This window comes from Anastrepha obliqua, chromosome 4 (genome assembly GCF_027943255.1).
Source record: "Anastrepha obliqua isolate idAnaObli1 chromosome 4, idAnaObli1_1.0, whole genome shotgun sequence".
Lineage (NCBI taxonomy): Eukaryota > Metazoa > Arthropoda > Insecta > Diptera > Tephritidae > Anastrepha > Anastrepha obliqua.
In genome coordinates this window covers 40,419,594-40,438,354 of record NC_072895.1, presented here as the reverse complement: position 1 = coordinate 40,438,354, position 18,761 = coordinate 40,419,594, and the positions used below count along the sequence as shown (strand labels likewise).

At 34.2% G+C, this 18,761-nt stretch overlaps 5 protein-coding genes and 2 pseudogenes across 5 annotated transcripts in view; 5 read left to right on the top strand and 2 right to left on the bottom strand.

Annotated features, from left to right (window-relative positions):
- LOC129246268 (cyclic GMP-AMP synthase-like receptor 1) overlaps positions 1–3,030 on the top strand; it is a 38,965-nt gene extending 35,935 nt beyond the window's left edge. The window contains exons 4-5 of the mRNA XM_054884959.1: positions 571–768; positions 2,912–3,030. Coding sequence (XP_054740934.1) covers positions 571–768; positions 2,912–2,920 — 207 coding nt within the window. The 3' untranslated portion in view covers positions 2,921–3,030. The remainder of the gene's footprint in view (positions 1–570; positions 769–2,911) is intronic.
- Positions 3,031–6,277: 3,247 nt separating this feature from the next.
- LOC129246267 (uncharacterized) lies at positions 6,278–8,215 on the top strand. The gene is made up of 4 exons (XM_054884958.1): positions 6,278–6,533; positions 6,599–7,302; positions 7,454–7,652; positions 7,705–8,215. Exons 1-4 carry the CDS (start codon positions 6,362–6,364, stop codon positions 7,776–7,778), a joined length of 1,149 nt encoding a protein of 382 aa, XP_054740933.1. The 5' UTR covers positions 6,278–6,361; the 3' UTR covers positions 7,779–8,215.
- Positions 8,216–8,275: 60 nt separating this feature from the next.
- Positions 8,276–10,856, bottom strand: LOC129244098 (putative gustatory receptor 47b). Its single transcript, XM_054881716.1, has 3 exons — positions 9,600–10,856; positions 9,371–9,532; positions 8,276–8,398 (listed from the first exon to the last, which is right to left on the bottom strand). Exons 1-3 carry the CDS (start codon positions 10,566–10,568, stop codon positions 8,276–8,278), a joined length of 1,254 nt encoding a protein of 417 aa, XP_054737691.1. The 5' UTR covers positions 10,569–10,856.
- Positions 10,857–11,501: 645 nt separating this feature from the next.
- Positions 11,502–12,474, bottom strand: LOC129246265 (probable N-acetyltransferase san). The gene is made up of 3 exons (XM_054884950.1): positions 12,292–12,474; positions 11,891–12,214; positions 11,502–11,821 (listed from the first exon to the last, which is right to left on the bottom strand). The coding sequence occupies exons 1-3, from the start codon at positions 12,297–12,299 to the stop codon at positions 11,605–11,607; spliced, it is 549 nt and encodes a 182-aa protein (XP_054740925.1). The 5' UTR covers positions 12,300–12,474; the 3' UTR covers positions 11,502–11,604.
- Positions 12,475–14,639: 2,165 nt separating this feature from the next.
- LOC129246264 (selenocysteine-specific elongation factor) lies at positions 14,640–16,455 on the top strand. The gene is made up of 3 exons (XM_054884949.1): positions 14,640–14,954; positions 15,008–15,273; positions 15,372–16,455. The coding sequence occupies exons 1-3, from the start codon at positions 14,684–14,686 to the stop codon at positions 16,404–16,406; spliced, it is 1,572 nt and encodes a 523-aa protein (XP_054740924.1). The 5' UTR covers positions 14,640–14,683; the 3' UTR covers positions 16,407–16,455.
- Positions 16,456–16,807: 352 nt separating this feature from the next.
- Positions 16,808–16,991, top strand: LOC129246547 (U2 spliceosomal RNA; annotated as a pseudogene).
- Positions 16,992–17,229: 238 nt separating this feature from the next.
- Positions 17,230–17,415, top strand: LOC129246661 (U2 spliceosomal RNA; annotated as a pseudogene).
- Positions 17,416–18,761: the final 1,346 nt, after the last annotated feature.

Genomic DNA, 18,761 nt, shown 5'->3' with positions numbered 1-18,761 from the left:
CTCAAGGGAGATCTAATTCATTTTAGAAAATTGTACGTTTTTTACCAAGACGCATTTTCATAAAGGTGGTGGCATTAGACCAACAACAATGTTTTGTACGTTTGATTGGCATGGCAAAGTATTGGAAAAGTAAAAAACAAAAAATTAATTCGCCTTGCTTTATTCTGTGCTGACAGCCACATGGACACAGCGAAAAAAAAAAAACAAATCAGCTGATTTAACAACACAACCTTTAATAATTAATTAATTCGTCTTGTTTTCTACTTATCAAATGCCAGAAGTGTCATCATCGAATTGTGATAGCTGTCATAACAAATCAATGCTAAAAAGTAACTCGATCTTGAAATCCTTGCACTACTGACTTATATCGAGTAACGGCTAATAATATCGAAAAAGTTACTTAATTAACATATGTATGTACATATCCCATAGGGTATTTTTTAATATATTTTCATAAAAATGGTGTATTTAAAAATATATTATTGAATTTCCGGCATACAATTTTTTTAGGATATTGTTTATAAAAAACAGAGAGTTTATTTTAGTGACACGATTTCTTATTATACTCAGATGCTGGAGTCTTTGGCTGATAGTTTCGCTGAAGGTTGTTTGCCTTTTTATTGGGACCGAAAAAACAACCTATTGGATAACTTGGACAATGAGGAAATTGATGACTACGCCGAAAAACTTAAACGTGCCTATGAAACATTAAGGCAGTATAAATTCGAGCCGAACCTTACATATAAGCGATGCCGAACTCATTTCAAGGTTTGTAAAAAAATAAACATTTAGTACATATGAACATACATGCATACAGTATTGGCCAAAAGTATAGCGCCTCCCTAGTGCGTTTTTTGTGATTGCAGATTTTTTCAAAACAATGAATTAAGGATTCTATTTTTGTTTATACATATATTCACTTTTAATAAAATAGGATACTTGTGACCAATTTTTTTTTTCATATCAAAAGTTTAGCGTAAAATAGTAGTCAAAAATTCAGTGGACGAACACCACTCTCAATGTATTTTTATAAATATAATATTATGTGGCGTCATTGCAAACATAAGGGGCCACTTAACGGAACTTCTCACAACCTTAGCTAACCTAACTTCATTTTCTGCGTGGTATTAGAATAGTAAAAATGGCAAGTAACACGTATTTCACAGATTTTAAAGACAAAACAATCAATGATTGGAAAATGGCTTAACTCGACAGAAAATACAGTTTGTCAAAAATATCTTTGCATAGATTTTCAGATTCCATACCATATTGCAAAAAAACCCAAATAATGAAATTCGCGGAAAATAACTGCATTTTTTGTTGTTTTCATCAGTTATGCAAAGATTTTTTTGACACTTTTTAAATAGAGTAAACATGATTTTGTTGTTGTTTTTGTAATGTGTGTTATTATTTAATAATAATTTACGTTACGTTAATTTAATAATTTACGTTCTCTGGTTTTGATGGCCTGTTGCTGATACTCAGCTGCTTAGCTGCCGCAATATTGCAGAAGTTATTTCGCGCCGAACGTGTTGTTTAAAAACATGGAAATAGAGATCAATAGCTTAGTTTCATTTGAACTCAATTTTGCGCTAAAAGCAATCCATGAACAATATTAAACTGCAAAGTAGTATTCATTAAATAAAAACTTATCCTCTTTCGTTTCAATTCCGCATCGTAAACTTTTATATTGCGGATGAATAGTTAGTGATGAGCATCAGATTGCCAACATTTTCGTGAAAAAACGCGTGGTGCTGGCATTGTTGCAGAACGTGCTGACATCACATAAGAAATAACACTGCCGAATTTATTACAGCTCGAACACACTCTAACTTATTTATAGTTTAATTTGTCAATTTGGCAGTGGGTTTTCTAAAACTAAGTCTAAAAATTATTCCTTCCAAGGACTTGAAGATGCAAATCCATTAGTCCTAAATGAGTATCTGTTTGTCTTTTAATCTTGATATGAATATGTACAGTCTGTGTCAGAAAAAAGAAACCACGATTGTTCGTGAAGTATAAAAGACATGTATTTAAAATTTTTTTACATGAAAGTATGTACAAAACTACGACTCGCAATTACTCAATAAGACGTATATTCTCCATCGTTGGAGTATATCCTGGAATCTTCTCGATATGCTTTGAACCAGGTTTTCGGCTTAGTTCGTCAACAAAGAGGACCAGATTTTACGAACTTGACGCACGAGTTGCTTAAAACACTTTATCCTGTTTTTTTGTCGTCACTCGCTTCAAGCCGCGCTCGAAAAAATCATCAACATTTTTGTACACCTTATACCGCTAATTCCACATCACAAGAAACTTTTTTGATTTTTTAATTACTTTTGCAGCCGCGGCGTGAGATAATTTCGGCCCTTTCGAATGCGTGCATAAAATTACCGCCTCAAAACGCTTCGCGTACTTCTCTCATTTTTGTTTGGTTGCGTTTAGAGAAAAGTTTCTAACGACACTAAACTGAGTTAGCACTGGTGGCGTAGCCCTTCAGTGGGACTATTACGCAGCAAAAAGCAGAACGAAATATATCTTGAAATTACAAGAAAAAAAACCGGTTTTTTTTTCTGACACGAACTGTAAATGCCGAAACTTTGCAAATGAGATGACGCAACTAACACTTTTTTTGGACTCGTACCAAACCATCGAGTGGTTGCAAGGCTCCATAGAAAGAAGAAGTCCATATATTAGGTCATTACGGAATATTACTGTCGTTAATTTTATTCTTACATTATTGCCTTTAAAAAAGTAGTTATATTTGCATTTTGTATCCCAATAAATGAAAGTTCCGCATATAAATATTTTGAGTATTGTGCAATCTTTACATTGCAGTATGTTATAACATTATGATATTATTGTTAGTATTTTGTAACTAATCTCAATTGTTTTCTCTTTAATTTAGCTTCCTTAAAAATACGGATCTAGTACGAGTTTTGGTTCTTCACACAATTCACACACACACACACACACACAATTATTACTCATACTTATTATTTAGATATGTAGGTTTGAATGTGAAAAATAAAAATATGAAGTGTTGTTTTTAATAATAAAATATATATGTACATGTATGACTTTCATAACACAAGTGGTAACAATCCGAGTTCTTACAAGGTGGTATCATTGGTATAAAAAACAAAATTTACATGGATTTGGTGATTTGGAGGACAAAATCAGCTGATTATTGTCTACTAATCAGACATTAACATTCAAACTACAAAAACCAAAAAAAGTGCGTGTAGCGGAGTACACATAACAGAAGTGAAACTTTAAAGGCATACAAACAAAGAGGGAGAGACTCGAGAGAGAATGAGAGAGAGAGATGAAGGGAGAGAGAGATGAAGGGAGAGAGAGAGAGAAAGAATATATATCTAAATAAGTTCACAACATTTGCAGAGAATAGAAATAGACAAAATTTACAAAAAACGGAGAAGGATCGATCGGTGTAGGTAAACGCCGGACACAAACCGTGCCAACAACGCGCACTACTCCGAGCATTTATCACCCGCACAAACGCAACGATTCCAGGATCGCAGCAACGGCACAAATTACCGTAAGACAATACCAATAAATCCGACGCCGGCATGGATAGCTCTTTATAGTACGCACAAGCTCTAGTCAGGAAGCGAAAATAAGTGCCAAAAAGTAGGCACCAAAAAATGCCAAAAACATTGAGATCAAAAACTGCCCCAAACAGTAGGCACCAAAAATATATTTTCTACAAGTTTGCACCAACAAACAAGCGCCAAAAAGGAGGCAGTGTTATTAATCACTAGAAATTAGCAACCACAAGGAAAAAGAGCCTAAAGTGTATCTAAGATATATAGAAGGTATACTTCTCTTTCTCTCTCCTTTTCCTCTAAGTTATATCTTTTTTCTCTCTCGTGGAACGAAAATGCCCAAAACGTTGCATGGCCTTGAAATTTTACTCTCCATTCTCGCTCGTTTATCGACGCCTAAGAAGTTTCACTTCAAAAATCAAAAAACAATCGGCTATTCTAACAACATCACTATATAGGAATTCGCCTCGAATGGCAAATTGTCGTTTTCGATGGGGTCCTGAGCTTGCCGAAATTGGGCTGAGAGAGATATGTACATGGAGACATACAGAAAGTGGATCCTTCCGAAAAACGCTACATTGTTCTTTGTGAATTTGACAATTGAGTGACGTCAGTACAGAATCTAAACAAATTTTGTGAGCAATTGTATATGTAAGAAATATATTATATCCATTACACTCAATTGCTCTTTCTCTTTTCGTTCCTTTACTTTCTGACGTGACGGCCCATAGGAACATTGTACAGCAGTACAAGTATACAAAATTTCCCCCGCTTTTTTGGTAAGTGAGTTTGATGGTGTGGGTGCTGGGTATTTTCGCTTAACCGTATTGGCGGGGTTCCTATGATAAATTAGAAGTTTGATGGAAACATTAAAAACAATAGAAAATCGACAAAAAAAAAATCAAATAATACTTTTGACTTGGAAAATTTACAATAACAAATACCATAATTTTAATTTATTTCTTAGCTATAATAATGTTTTTTTCGTGAGACATTATATTACAACATTTTTTAGACTTTTTGATACGATTTTTTATGAAATTCTATCATTTAATATACAACCATGTTACATAAAAGAGCGTTTTGAGATCAGGTGATCTCAGCTGTAGACATTTTTTGACGATCTTGAAAGTTAAGGAAGGTGCAATCTTGTATTCAATCTTACTTGCTTAAATTGAATTTTTCACAATCAAACAAGCAAATTGCGAAAACAAAATACATATAAATGTCGTTATTGCTCTAGCGAAGCCACCTTCTTTGAATTCGCCTAATATCACTTATAATACGTTCACATATAAGTAGATTATCTACTTTTTCGTGCATAACTTAAAATCCGTAATTAAAAAGCGAGATTACCCATACAAAATTTTTCTCCCGAAATCTGAGATTATGAAATAATCGTAGATTATTACCATACTTTTTTACATACAACTCTGTGTCACGATAGTTATTTTTACGAGTGTAAGGAAAAACTTCAACGTAAAAACTAAATAAAATGCACGTCGGCAAATAAAAGAGGTTTGTAGACATAATTCTAATACAATTTTCGTTAGATATTCTTAATTATGCATTCATATAACAGAAAAATGAGTATTTCCATAAACGCTTTGTTCACTTATTACTTATTATAAAATTTAATATCGAAATTCGCATGCGTATTGCTGCCATAATTTTTTGAATCCCCAGTAAACGTCATTTACGGAATTCCTTCAACAGTTTATTACTAGCAGCCAATTGCGCAATTAAATTAGCTATTCCATTTCCTTGTTTTTTCTTCACTTTGTTAATAATAATTAAACAAACCAAAAATATCGAAATATTCTGCCAAGGCAATTTCTATGAAGAAAAATCTTTCAAGTATTGTCAACCGATTGTCAATTTGCAAGTAATCTGCCATATGTGAACAGGTAGATTAATTTTGTGGATTTATTGCTAATAACTGCATATGTGAACGTACTTTCAAATTCTAGGGTGTTTGAATATAAAGCTTTAAATATGACTCAACGGTAAGTTGCTTAAAAATCTACTGCGAAATTCCTAAGAAAGGAACCTAAAAATGTTGAAATGTCGCGACCCCATTTATTTTTCCGACGCTATACATAAATATATAAATTTCAACGATATTTACGGTGCTTACGTGAAGTTTTCGTATGGTAAAAAGTGGTAGGCATTGGAAAAGAGGGCGTAGTTCTTCCCAGACTAACTGAAACATTCATATAGCTTTTCTTTGAAACTAGCATAAGCGTTACTTAAATTTCATACAGCTACATAAATCACGAATGTCATACTTAAGACGAAAAGCATTAGGTATTGGAAAAGAGGGCGTGGCACGTCTTATAAAAATTTGAATCTCATATCGTGTTGCTTAAATTTATTACTTCACCGATTTTGTTCTATACACCATTTTTAGAAACTGTATCTATATATTTTGTTTTAGGTAAATCATAAAGTGCAGGATATTTTCCAACTCATTCACACACTTTTTCATCATAACATATTTTTCCGACAGATAAAAATCACATCAGTCAAAACAAAAATATCGTTGGGCAGAAACCTAAACGCAACGACTTAAAAGAAAGTGTTGAAAATCTAATATTATTAGTGTGGTGGCAGCTCTACTGTTACAAAAGAATTTTACCGTTTTTGCCGATTCTCATTTAAATTTCACATGTTTTCAGTATTACGCAGTATGTTAAGTATAATTTTGGTTAATTTATTAAAACCCAAAAAAAATCTGCGATCGAATGTGAAAATATATTAAAGTTTTAAAAGCTCAGCGCCGACTCTTCAAAATGGCGATGTTTGATAAGCATTTGAGAAACATTACGAATGCGATTTCAGTAGAAGTAGAGACTAGAAGTTATTTGGAAAAAGATTTCGAATTGATACGAATTTATCTAATGAGCATGTTGCAAAACGATTCAATAATAGGTCCTGTGCTCATAGAAAATTCGAATTATCAAGGTGAGGGCTGATAAAAATCCTGTCTTGTATTTATGTACATACATATGTTTATTTGTAAATTTCAGCCAGTAATTTCAATTGTTCGATAGTACTGGATTTTTCTCGTTTCATGCCTCTTGGTGTCGTTCAAACACCATACCCATCCTTTATTAAAATTGCCCAGCGTGGACGTAACAGAATAATTGGCATACATGATTTACCATTTCTTGGTAATGGTGGAAATATTGCCGGCGGCAATGTAACCCATATGGTAAAATGTTTAATTGCACAAGGCTTAGATTTTAGTGGATATTTTGTGCGTGGTCATATGGGCGATATTTACGAATTGGAATTGATGGATGAAACAAAAAACTTGAATTACAGTTATATCGACTGTGATAATGAATGGCAAAATAACTACATTATACTAAATGCCACCACTGAAGAAATTACAATGAAAATACGTTTCCGTGTATTACTAAAAATTTGTGCCAGCAACAAACCCGCAATGCCACATCCAACGCATTATTTAAAAAAGATTTGGTTAGCTGCAGCAGACGTTCAGTATATGGAATACTTTTCATTGTGTGCGCCCTCAACTGAACGCGAATTGGCATCATCTCCGTCGTATTTGCTTGCAATGCGATTATTAGTGTCACTGATAAAACGCAGTAAACTACACACATTAAAGAAAAGTCACGTGGAATCGATTAGCTATGAGTCGATTTATTCGAAAGAAAAGGCAGGATCAGATAAATCTAAGGAGACTGTGATTGATGTTCTAATTGCTGTGAGTGCGTATGTACGAATATGCTTTTGTATCTCGAATGAAAGCAGAAAATAGCTGTTTATTAAGCACATTTTTTCCCCCTTATTTCATTTTAACACATATTGCTGATAATCTACATGGTTGGGTTACAAGATTTGTTTTTTGTTTTTAGATTTTACAACGTATGATAGAATATCTCGGCAAGAATCGGTTTCCATATTATTGGAACACTAATGAAAATCTGGTACTTCTATTAAAAAATTATGCAAATAGATTATATACGTGCAATCGTTTGACGAAATTGTTGGAGCATATACGTGAAATGCGACAAAACCAAGAAGTATCCTATGAAGAGATTGAATTATTCTTCGGTAGTTTTAATTTACATTAAAAAATTTCATTTCTAATTTTATGTATTTTCAGGTGTACAGGTAAACTCGCATTTATACAATGTCGACGATTTCGGAATTTACAGAAGTTTCATCAAACATTCATAAGTGGCTTTACAAATAAAACTGAATTATTCAATTGATCTGAACAGTCATATCGTCCCCTTTGTGCTAACCTCGTATCTACAAAATCATAATTTTCAGTAAATCGATAAAAATGTTTACGAGTTACTTAACTTCTATGAAAAGTTATAACTTATTTGATACGATACTTATAGTATATACGAGGTTTTTGAATTCGAACACGTAGACACGAGAAAAATCGAAACGCTCTGAAAAATATTATATAATCATTATGAACATTGTATGTTTTGTTTTACGTAACAGGAGTGCTAAGGAGTGTTTTTCACTAAAAATTTCAATTTCGAAAAAAATGAAGTTACGAGGTTAACACAGAAAGGGGACGATATAATGGTTTGTTTTACATGTTCTTGCCTATTCTGCGTTATTTTCGAAAAATTAAAAAAAAGCAATGAAGTTATATATGCGTGCTTGTTTTATTAATGAAATAAAACGGTATAAATCAATTACAATGAAATCTTTTTTCACGATTTCCGGATTCCGGTATACATCATGCCGTGTTTCTTCAAACGAGTGGTGGTAATGCTATTCTGTTGGAACTGCAGTTGTATTAAAATAATAACGCTGCTGATGATACTATTAAAAATCTGTAATAAAAAATTGAAATACGAACAAACGAATATTTAAAATTGTGGCAATATACATCAAACCATCATACATGTGCATGTATCGGGTGTTTTTTTAGGTGCATGAGAACTTTCGATTACGGTAACTATGCTTTGACAGCTGGGAATGGCTAACTGTGTTGGCATGGCAAACTGTTGTTATGAATCATTTATCGCCAGAATAATGCTTCCAAATTGGGGAAATTTACTTTGAAAAAAAAAAAAATATATATATAGCTATATATATATATGTTACCGAAGTTCATACAGCACTGGCGGTATCATCGATCCTTACGTTCTCACGACAGTCGGTTCTACACGAACCGGATTTATATTCGGCTAAGGCCTGTCACTTCAGCAGCATTCCCCATACATGAACGGAGAATGTTATTGCTGCTACAACAACAACAACATCATTATCGTGAAAGGAGCTACCGTTACGGTGAATGGCGAGCGCTATCGAGCCATGCTGTCTGAATTTTATTTTTTAGTAATTAATCGAAGATTTTTTCTCACCGAAAAATATTTTTTTTTATAAACAATTTAAGGCCGAAATTTTGATCAAATATCGATTGGTTTTTTTCGGTCTTCTAACTGTATTTAGCCACGTAACTTGTAGCCACGGCGGATATCATATACAAAAAATAAATTCCATGAAATTATCTACCAGATTAAAATAAAAAAACACGCATTCAACTAAAATTCCTGTTTTGTTTATCGTTTTAATTTCTCAAGCTCTTAAAAAAAACACGATACATTTGGCAATAGCTGTGACCGTTCGCCAAACCAATATACTTGAAATTAATTATTTCTGCCTTCAAATATAGGAAATTTCTGCACTACAATTTTTAAACTTAGACTGCACAGGTATGTATTATTTCACGGGAAGTAATTTCAAATAAATTGTTTTGCCACAAGTTTATGCATGGATGTAATAATATTTTATAAACATACTGAGCAAAGTAGTGCAAGATTGCACCGCGTCACTTTGCCAATCAAAAGCGAATATGTGTTGTGCATTCGCCAATGGAGAAATGCTTCCAAGTTATAGCGGATTGCCTTGGAGCGCCTAAAATAGTTTCCACACATTATAGCTTCATGAGTGCAATTTTGCCGCTGCAACAATAATTTAATATAAACAATAATGCTTGGTTTTGCATGCAATACATGTACTAGCACTTACCTCCTTGTGTGCCACATATCCATAGATCGTATAAATCGTTACCTTATACATTCGTGGTAGCATAAATAATAATGTAGAGGTGTATTCTTCGAGACGGGCATTTGATTCAGTCGCTCTCTGGCATACCAAGAACGTCATGCTTGTTAGTATAGCGAAATCATGAAATAAATCAACGCCGCACGCTACGCCAAACACATCATTCATTTGCAAAACGAGTTGAATGTAACCCTTACAATAGTTAATAAGGCGCGCAAGGCGCATTTCAAATTCTGTTTGTCCTGTGATATGAGCTGCTGACGCATAATTCTGTTTCAGCAGACGTCGAATAAGGCGAAAACGGATGCGTTGTAAATCCATCAAGCCCAGATTTAAAAATGTTATAAAACCTGGCGCAGATGTGAGCGTTGCATAGCTCAGGGCAAACACAATTGTTGTAGCATAATCGCAATTGCAATTCGCTAATTTGAATACATAAATAAATGCAACAATATAGTAGTAAGCGATTAAAAATAACGTAATTGAAGTAAACTTCCGTTCTGTCTTGTGATAATTCCAATTAACGTAGGGAAACTCAATCTGCATTCTGTGATCCAGCACTTGGAAACTTTGCATTAACCGCATCAGCTTGTATTTATTTTTTTCCATCGATGCACTGGCCACCGCGTAAGTAATAGCACTGATAAAACATTCCAAGGCGAGTGTTAATTTCAAAACAGGCGACAAACGATCCAACATTGCTTTGGAACTTTCATTGTCCAAACATTTAACTATCATGCTTCCCACAAAGCCAAGTAATATGGCTATCCGTATGAAGTTAGTGTACGCAATACTGCATTTCGTGAATTGGAAAGCTCTTTCGCGTAGTTGGAAACAAATGCAACCGGCATAATATGCAAAAATATATATCCATTTAAAACAATAATAAATACAGTTTATATTTTTGAACGTCTTTTTGGTAAGAACATTCATCTTTTGGATGCATACACGAAAGTATATAAATTGCAACTTAGGGAAAGCGACTACTAGTTGTCGGTGGACAATCAAATGAGAAATTAATTTGGCTTGACTAGGGGTGGGGTAACCTAACAGGTATAAATGTATTTAATTACAACTAAGCTAGATGGCAGATATGTGCGTTATTAATTGCTAACGCATGCCATGTGTTAAGACACGAAAATATATTTGGGTATGGTTTTGGCTCTTGGTGAGTGGTTCCTATTAGAAAAGTAACAATAAAACATTTACTTTTGAACAAATTCATACATTAGGGTGTGTACTCACATACCTCGCTGTACAGCATTTCGCTAAAACGGACTTTTTACATATGACACTTCTTCGATCTTGTTGGATGTTTTCCTTTTATATTACTCGAACTGAGCAAAAAGTAGCGCGCAACGGAAGAAAGAAAAGTTTCGTACATGTCTACAAAGCAGGGAACCTTAAAATTAAGTTTTGGTAAAAAGTGTAAATAAACCCAACAGCAACAGCAAGAATCTTGATCGGATTCATATATGTATGCCCAAGGACTGTCACTCCTACAGCATTCCCCGTACATGTATGGGGAATGTTTATGCTTCTACAACAACAATTAATGTGCTCTGTTCTGTAATTTTATTTTTAAGTAAGCGTTTTTATAGCAAATAAAAAATGTATGAACTAAAGAATAATATATGTATATATTTTAGGTTTTTTTTTTTACAGCGCCTTGATTGAATTTGTATGAAAATAATTGATTTGTTAAACAATTAACATTTTCTGAACATATCTAGGCGATTAAGCGAGATATGGGTGTACATGAGATTTCTTGATAGCAGTAAAGCTGTAGTTGAGCGACAGTCCTCTGCTTAATAAATATATAGCCGTGTTGGTACAAGTTAAATCAAATATTATAATACACGTACATTCGTCATTTAGATAATTGATTTTATTTTTGTTTTGTATATATAACTAAAACTGCTACAAGCAAACAGTATTGGCCAACGCAAATTGTTTTCTCGCAAACTGCTTATGCTTTCTTATCTTTTTTGTCCAAATGCCCGTTACTGTGATTGTGAATACTATTCCCACCGCTGGTATTACTATTTGTATTTCGCAATGTTTTTTGCAATACATATGCGTCCGCAGGTTCAATTCGTTTGTAATAATGTTCCTTGGTTTCCACAATTTCGAAACCAAATTTCTTGTAGAACGCTATAGCACCCTCGTTATTGATTTGCACGTGCCTACCAAAGTGAGAACGTATTAGACTTTTTTGGATTGATCAGATATATAAAAAAAAATATGCTTCTTACAGGAAAATGCTGTCGAAATTGCCGTCTTTTTCGGCATAGTTGAGAATATGTTGGAACATCACAGTACCGATTCCAAGCCGTCGATACGACGATAAACAGCCTAAAGTCATAATATAGAGGCGCCGTTGATTCTCCGAAGTGTGACTGCGGCAGCATACAGCGCCCACTACGATATCATTGTAGTACACTAGTTTTGCCAATTCACCTGCTTCTAGGACGTCAATATAGAATTTTTCGTTGTACGAGACTGGAAACACAACAGCGTTGAGCTTTTTCAGTTGCTTGATATTGTGTGGCGTTACATCGCCCAACTCGATATTTGACCTGTATATGCAAAGGAGATGTTAGCAGGGATTAGTTTTTAGGTTAACGTTTGACAATGCTTTCGTAGCTGAACAAACCTCGTCATTTGGATTGAATAATTCTTATATTCCAAATTATTAGCTTTAGTTACTTAAAGTTTATATTGTATCCTGATAAATGGTAAGAAATTAACCAAAATATGCAATAAATCTTAACTCCGAGAATTTAGCAAGTTGGAAGGCGCTAGGCGGCGAATTGCATATCTGCACTGACATATGCGAACAGATGTCTTGTTAGGGGTTGCCAGTACTAGCAAAAATTAATATATATAAATTTTTCAGATAAAAATGCCATGAGATGAAAATTCTCTAACTTAACATTTTTTCAATTTTGCTTATGAATTATACACCTCAGATTTGTTTTGTTTTACGCTGTTCGTTAGTTCGCTTAAATTTAAGTACCTAAACTAATATTTCTCTGGAGGTTGCCAGCAATACTTCATTTAAGGAAAAATAACTACTAACTTCCCGTTTGCTTTATCATATATACTTGAAAAATTAATAATTTTGTGTAGGTTCTGGTATTATTTAGTAATATAATAAATTTATTGTTCAACGAATATAATAAATACTGCTATCAAAGTTGTCAGACTATTTGACAATTTAATTTGGATTAAACAGTATGAGCAAATTTAATTTAATTTTTTGTGTATTTAAAGGAAAAGTAAATTCTATGCACAATATAAAAACAATAACAAACAATTCGGAGAACGTAATTCGAATTTCGGTGAAAAAACAAAATGATGAAAAAGTTTTTCCTAATAGCGGTCGCCCCTCGGCAGTCAATGCAATACAGACGAGTGTGTTTCTGCCATGAAAAAGCCATCAAAATATTGTACAAGCATAAATATGGGCTCTTTTTTTGATGCTTTTTCCATTTTTGCTAATATTTACAAAGTTTGTTTTAATGAAAATTTTTGTACGTCAAGCGTAACGGACGTGTTTTTCGGGCCGCTCTGAAAAAACTGTTTTCAAAAATCCATATCTGGACACAATTGATGTTCGTATTGAGACAGTGACTCTATTTCAGTGGTGAAGTGGACTTTGAAGTTTTCTCCCTCTTTCTCTGCCCCGTAAAACATATTTTCCATAAGAAAGAGTTAAAATAAAAAAGTATAAAAGAAAGTTTTAAATATTAACTGTATTATAACAATGAAAATCCGCGGAGAGACGGGAATAAGGTGTGCGGGTGTATGTGGCAAAACGTATCATTCCCGATTGAAATGCTCAGGAGCAGATAAATATACATTAGGAAAATTAGATGAATTCTCAAACTTCGCTACATGTGTGATGAATGTGTGGTTTACATTAGCAACGTTGACCTTGCAATTAAGTAGGTTCAGAGTGTAGTCGAGAAGAACGGTTCACGATTGCTTGATTACAAGTTTGAATTCGAGAGTGCACTTAAAACTCATGAAAAAGAAATCAACAGCTTACTGGAGGTTATCGAAAAAAAATTCAGTGAAAGAATAAGTGGAATGCAAAAAGCGGAAGAAGTATGCCAGCGAGGTGTGCGTGAAATGCACAAAATTCGCGAATTATGGTAAAATACGAATTTTAGCTTTAAAAGTTGTCATAAAGAGTTGACCTTCTTTATTTGGTCATTCTGTTTATCGCTAAAATCTGCCGAAAAATTACCCAAAAGTTAATACATTTTGAGACTTGCTTTAAGTTTGAACGACAAATATACCCTATGATCAGAAAGTACCGGGAATGTTTAAATAAAACAAAACAGAGTTAAATTTCAGGCAAGTTTATTTTATCTTCTTCAAAATATGACCCGCCTGAAGCAACACACATCTGCCAACGTTTAATCCAGTCCTCCATGAACCCCCGTCAGAATGCGACCTCTTTGATCTCCTCTATCGACTGAAATCGCCTTCCACGAAGTGGTAACTTTAACTTGGGGAAACAAAAAGATGTCGGACGGGGCCATATCAGGTGAATACGGTGCTTGCACGATGGTATTTACTGGGTGTTTTTTCAAATAATCCAACACAATTTGGACTCGGTGCGATGGCGCGTTATCATCATGCAAAATCCAAGAATTGTTTGCCCATATTTGCCCGTTTGCGACGTACAGCATCTCTTAAACGCTTCAAAAAGGATAAATAATATTCTTTATTGACTGTATGGCCCGATAGAAGATACGTGAACAACGCTTTGGTAATCAAAGGAAACAATCAACATCACCTTCCCGGTACTTTCTGTTCGTAGTAGTTAATTTAAACATTTTTGGGGATAAGTTTTGATCTTGCAAATACTAAAAACCCGGCTACTCATGTATTTGAGAAATTAAGAAGTTTAAATATGGCAACTTCCTATGTCAGTTTGAGCGCCAGTGAACTAAATTTCGACAATTGGTGTTTATTTGTCATAGTTGATTTATTGGTTGCGTTCAAAGTCGTTGACGGAAATAAACATAATTTAAATGATTATTAACTTAAATATTGGCCTGCTAGGTCACGTTGATTCAGGTAAGACAACATTAGCACGTGCATTGAGTACCATCTCTAGTACTGCTGCTTTTGATAAAAACCCACAATCGCAAGAGCGGGGAATCTCGCTCGATTTGGGGTTTAGCGCTGTAATGGTCGAACCAGCCACAAGTCTGAAATGTGTTGCTCCTGAAGTGGAACAAGTGCAGTTCACGTTTGTAGATTGCCCTGGACACGCAAGCCTTATTCGTACGATCATTGGCGGTAAGTATGTATGATTGGTAGTTTATCAAATTCAGTTGATTCTTGAATTGCAGGTGCACAAATTATTGATTTAATGTTGCTGCTTGTCGATGCACAAAAGGGAATACAAACGCAAACTGCTGAATGTATAGTTATTGGCGAGCTTTTACGGCGTAAATTAATAATAGTTGTGAACAAAATCGATTTATTGGAGGAATCTACGCGCGCTGCACAGTTACAAAAATTAAATGCAAAACTGAGAAAGACACTGGAACAGACAACATTTGATCCTGGAAGCAGCATATTCAATGTGTCCGCTTTGGAGAGGATCAATGTCAAGGTGGGTGTGCTATGAATAATATGCATATATGCGTAAAAGTAGTTGTAACTTTTCGAATTGCACCACACTTGACTTATAGACACTACCTTTATCTGCAGGAACTTCTGGAACATATTGTTGAACAAATTAAAATACCTAATCGCAATAGAGAGGCACCATTCGTAATGTACTCTGATCACTGCTTTTCTATAAAAGGGCAAGGGACCATTTGCACGGGTACTGTAATGCAAGGCTCCATTGCCGTCAACGATGTTATCGAAATACCTTCTGTAAAGGAACAACGCAAAGTTAAATCTATACAAATGTTTCACCGACCAGTGCAATCTGCAGCGATGGGGGATCGAGTAGGTATTTGCGTGCCACAATTTAATGCGAAGACAATGGAGCGTGGCATACTAACACAACCAGGATATTTGCACAATGTTTACGCGGCATGTGTTCGTTTAAATCGAATCCGGTTTTACAAATTCGCTATACGTTCCAAGAGCAAACTGCACATAACAATTGGACACGATACAGTTATGGCGAACATTACTTTGTTTAAGAGTATTAATAACAAAGCAGTTGAAGAATTCGACTTGAATAATGAATACGAATTTATTGAAGAGCTAGAACCAGCAACCAGTGTTCAGGAGGAAGAGGTTACTTTTGCTTTACTTGAATTTCAGACACCCATACTTGCTGATCCTAATGCAACGTTAATTGCAGCCAAATTGGATTTGGATGGGCAAAGCAATTGTTGTCGCTTGGCATTTTGGGGTCGTATGAGTTGGTATACATATTCCAACAAATACGTTTTAGATGAGTTGCCGAAATTCAAAGTGTTCAAGCGAAAATTAAAGCAGGGTTTCATTCAACGGCTGGTGAATGATAATGAAGCGATTGTTGAAAATTTATTCAGTAAACAGGGTAACCGAGATATGTATGTAGGGAAGATAGTGGAATTATCGACAGGCGAAAAAGGACACATCGAAAGCACCTTTGGACAAAAGTCCAAGGTGAAAGTGCATTTTCCGAACGGCCTGAAAGTGGAAACATTGAATGAGTTGAAAGGCGGTCGCTTTAGTAGTTGTAAAGTTTTGCTTAAGTTTAAAAAATATATTTTCAACAAGCAAATGACTCTTGTACAATAAAACGAAAACAAAAAAAAATTATCGGTACTAAAATTTGTATGCGCTAATTAAAAATGAAGATAACGAAGTTCAAAGATTTATTTTTTTGAAGTGAAAACTTCTTTAGAATCGTTGGGAGTGATTTGAGGAAAAGTGAAACGAAAAAAGCGACCAACTTGGCTACGAAGCGTTATATTATATGTTGATATAAAAGTAGCGACGAACTAAATAAAAATAACTTTTATTTTTTCTTGTGATTTGAACCAAGGATTTTGGATCGGAAGCTCACATTGCTAGTCGTTCGGCTACCGCGCCATGCTGTCGTCGCTGGCCTAAAAGTTATTTAGTTACGAAGCGTTATATTATATGTTGATATAAATAATTTTTGTGAGCGTGTAATTCTCAAAAGTTTTATTAGGTTTATTATTTAAAATGTATTGACTAGGTAGTGTGGTTATCAGCTTAACATCTGATAGATCCTCCATCGGAGGACAATAAATGTTAAACTGATTTTTGGAAATGGGCGGAGTGTTTTATGGGCTTGCTCCTTCTCTGCCACAGGTTGACCCGGTATTGCAGTACCGCCGGGATTTCGGCTTTGAATAAATACAAGAAAAAATATACTAATACATTTAGCTTTGGTGGGAAGAGCCATAAATTTTTATATGAATACATGTAGACGAAAATGGAATTTTTTTTTTTGAAATTTGCATTGTAGGACATTTCTGATTATTTATTGAACAGTTTTTTGGTTTAGATACTGAAAGTCAGTTTAAGTGAATCGGTATAAATATTTCGTACATTAATTTTTGTGAGCGTGTAAATTCTCAAAAGGTTTATTAGAAAATCTATTGAAGTAGGTAGTGTGGTATCTGTTCCTATCAGCTTAACATCTGATAGATCCTCCATCGGAGGACAACAAATGTTAAACTAATTTTTGGAAATGCGCGGAGTGTTTTATGGGCTTGCTCCGCCTCTGCCACGGGTTGACCCGGTATTGCAGTACCGCCGGGATTTCAGCCTTGAATAAATACAAGAAAAAATATACTAATACATTTAGCTTTGGTGGGAAGAGCCATAAATTTTTATATGAATACATGTAGACGAAAATGGAATTTTTTTTTTTTGAAATTTGCATTGTAGGACATTTCTGATTATTTATTGAAAACAGTTTTTTGGCTTTTCTATTTTTGGTTTAGATACTGAAAGTCAGTTTAAGTGAATCGGTATAAATATTTCGTACATTAATTTTTGAAGTGAAAACTTCTTTAGAATCGTTGGGAGTGATTTGGGAAAAAGTGAAACGAATTACATATAAACGTAGCGACGAACTAAATAACTTTTGGGCCAACACCGACAGTATGGCGCGATTGCCGAGCGGCTAGCAATGTGAGCTTCCGATCCAAAATTCTTGGTTCGAATCGCAAGAAATAAAATTTTTTTTTTTTTTTGAAATTTGCATTGTAGGACATTTCTGATTATTTATTGAAAACAGTTTTTTGGATTTCAGCCTTGAATAAATACAAGAAAAAATATACTAATACATTTAGCTTTGGTGGGAAGAGACATAAATTTTTATATGAATATCAGTTTGTTTTACGGAAGGTTTCACTTCTATCAAGTCTAACCGTTAGACTGGTTTTTTTTTTATTTTATAAAGGTTTACATAACAATAAAATTATTATACAAACTAAAAGTAGTGCAGCGCTAGCATCGGAGGCTTTCGGCTGGGGTTCAAAGATTAATTTTACCCATTATTTTGAAAACTCTTGAATCAAAATCGGTTGTAAAACAACCTTTTCTTTTAAAAATTTCCACTTGCGCAATAAAACTTATATATGGCTATAACCAGCATAATTAACTCTAGTGATTGTGATTTGTGGTTTTCGAAATCTTAACATCCGGTATCAGCCAGGTATTACCTACTTTGTTTAATTTTTCGTTCACTAGTTTTACAAACAGGTGAGATGTATGACACCACTATTAAGGAAGTACCGATATACATAGTATGGTTATGTAAATTATAAGCTCAATTGACCAATCTTTTGCCGGTATATTTTCTGACACCGATTTAAAAAATGGAATTAATTAAAATTCTCTGAACGAATGAGCTTTGATTTGAGTAGGAAAATTCTTAATAATTAGTTAAAAGCGATTTGCGATCTGCGGACCATCTCCAAAAAATAAAAAGTAGTAAAGAAAAGAAGAAAATAGTAAAATGTCTATAATTTTAAGTTTTAAATGATTTTCGCTCTATTTTAAGAATTTTCCACATTAGTAGGTATCACTCGAAGCTAGCAAAACACCTTACACTAAAATGGGCGTAGACCTAGAACTCTTTCTAAAAATTTCCAGAATTTTTATTTGAAGTTATTT

Bases quoted from the DNA above. Each gene is read 5' to 3' on its own strand.
- LOC129246267 (XM_054884958.1), top strand. From the start codon at position 6,362: ATGGCGATGTTTGATAAGCATTTGAGAAACATTACGAATGCGATTTCA. The intron at 6,534-6,598 runs GTGAGGGCTGAT...TGTAAATTTCAG, and splicing joins AGAAAATTCGAATTATCAAG to CCAGTAATTTCAATTGTTCG. The intron at 7,653-7,704 runs GTAGTTTTAATT...ATGTATTTTCAG, and splicing joins AGAGATTGAATTATTCTTCG to GTGTACAGGTAAACTCGCAT.
- LOC129246264 (XM_054884949.1), top strand. From the start codon at position 14,684: ATGATTATTAACTTAAATATTGGCCTGCTAGGTCACGTTGATTCAGGT. The intron at 14,955-15,007 runs GTAAGTATGTAT...CTTGAATTGCAG, and splicing joins TATTCGTACGATCATTGGCG to GTGCACAAATTATTGATTTA. The intron at 15,274-15,371 runs GTGGGTGTGCTA...CTTTATCTGCAG, and splicing joins TGGAGAGGATCAATGTCAAG to GAACTTCTGGAACATATTGT.
- LOC129246265 (XM_054884950.1), bottom strand. The intron at 11,822-11,890 runs GTAAGAAGCATA...TCACTTTGGTAG, and splicing joins AATTTCGACAGCATTTTCCT to GCACGTGCAAATCAATAACG.
- LOC129244098 (XM_054881716.1), bottom strand. From the start codon at position 10,568: ATGAATGTTCTTACCAAAAAGACGTTCAAAAATATAAACTGTATTTAT. The intron at 9,533-9,599 runs GTAAGTGCTAGT...TTATTGTTGCAG, and splicing joins GATATGTGGCACACAAGGAG to CGGCAAAATTGCACTCATGA. The intron at 8,399-9,370 runs GTATGTTTATAA...TTTTTATTACAG, and splicing joins ATCTTGCACTACTTTGCTCA to ATTTTTAATAGTATCATCAG.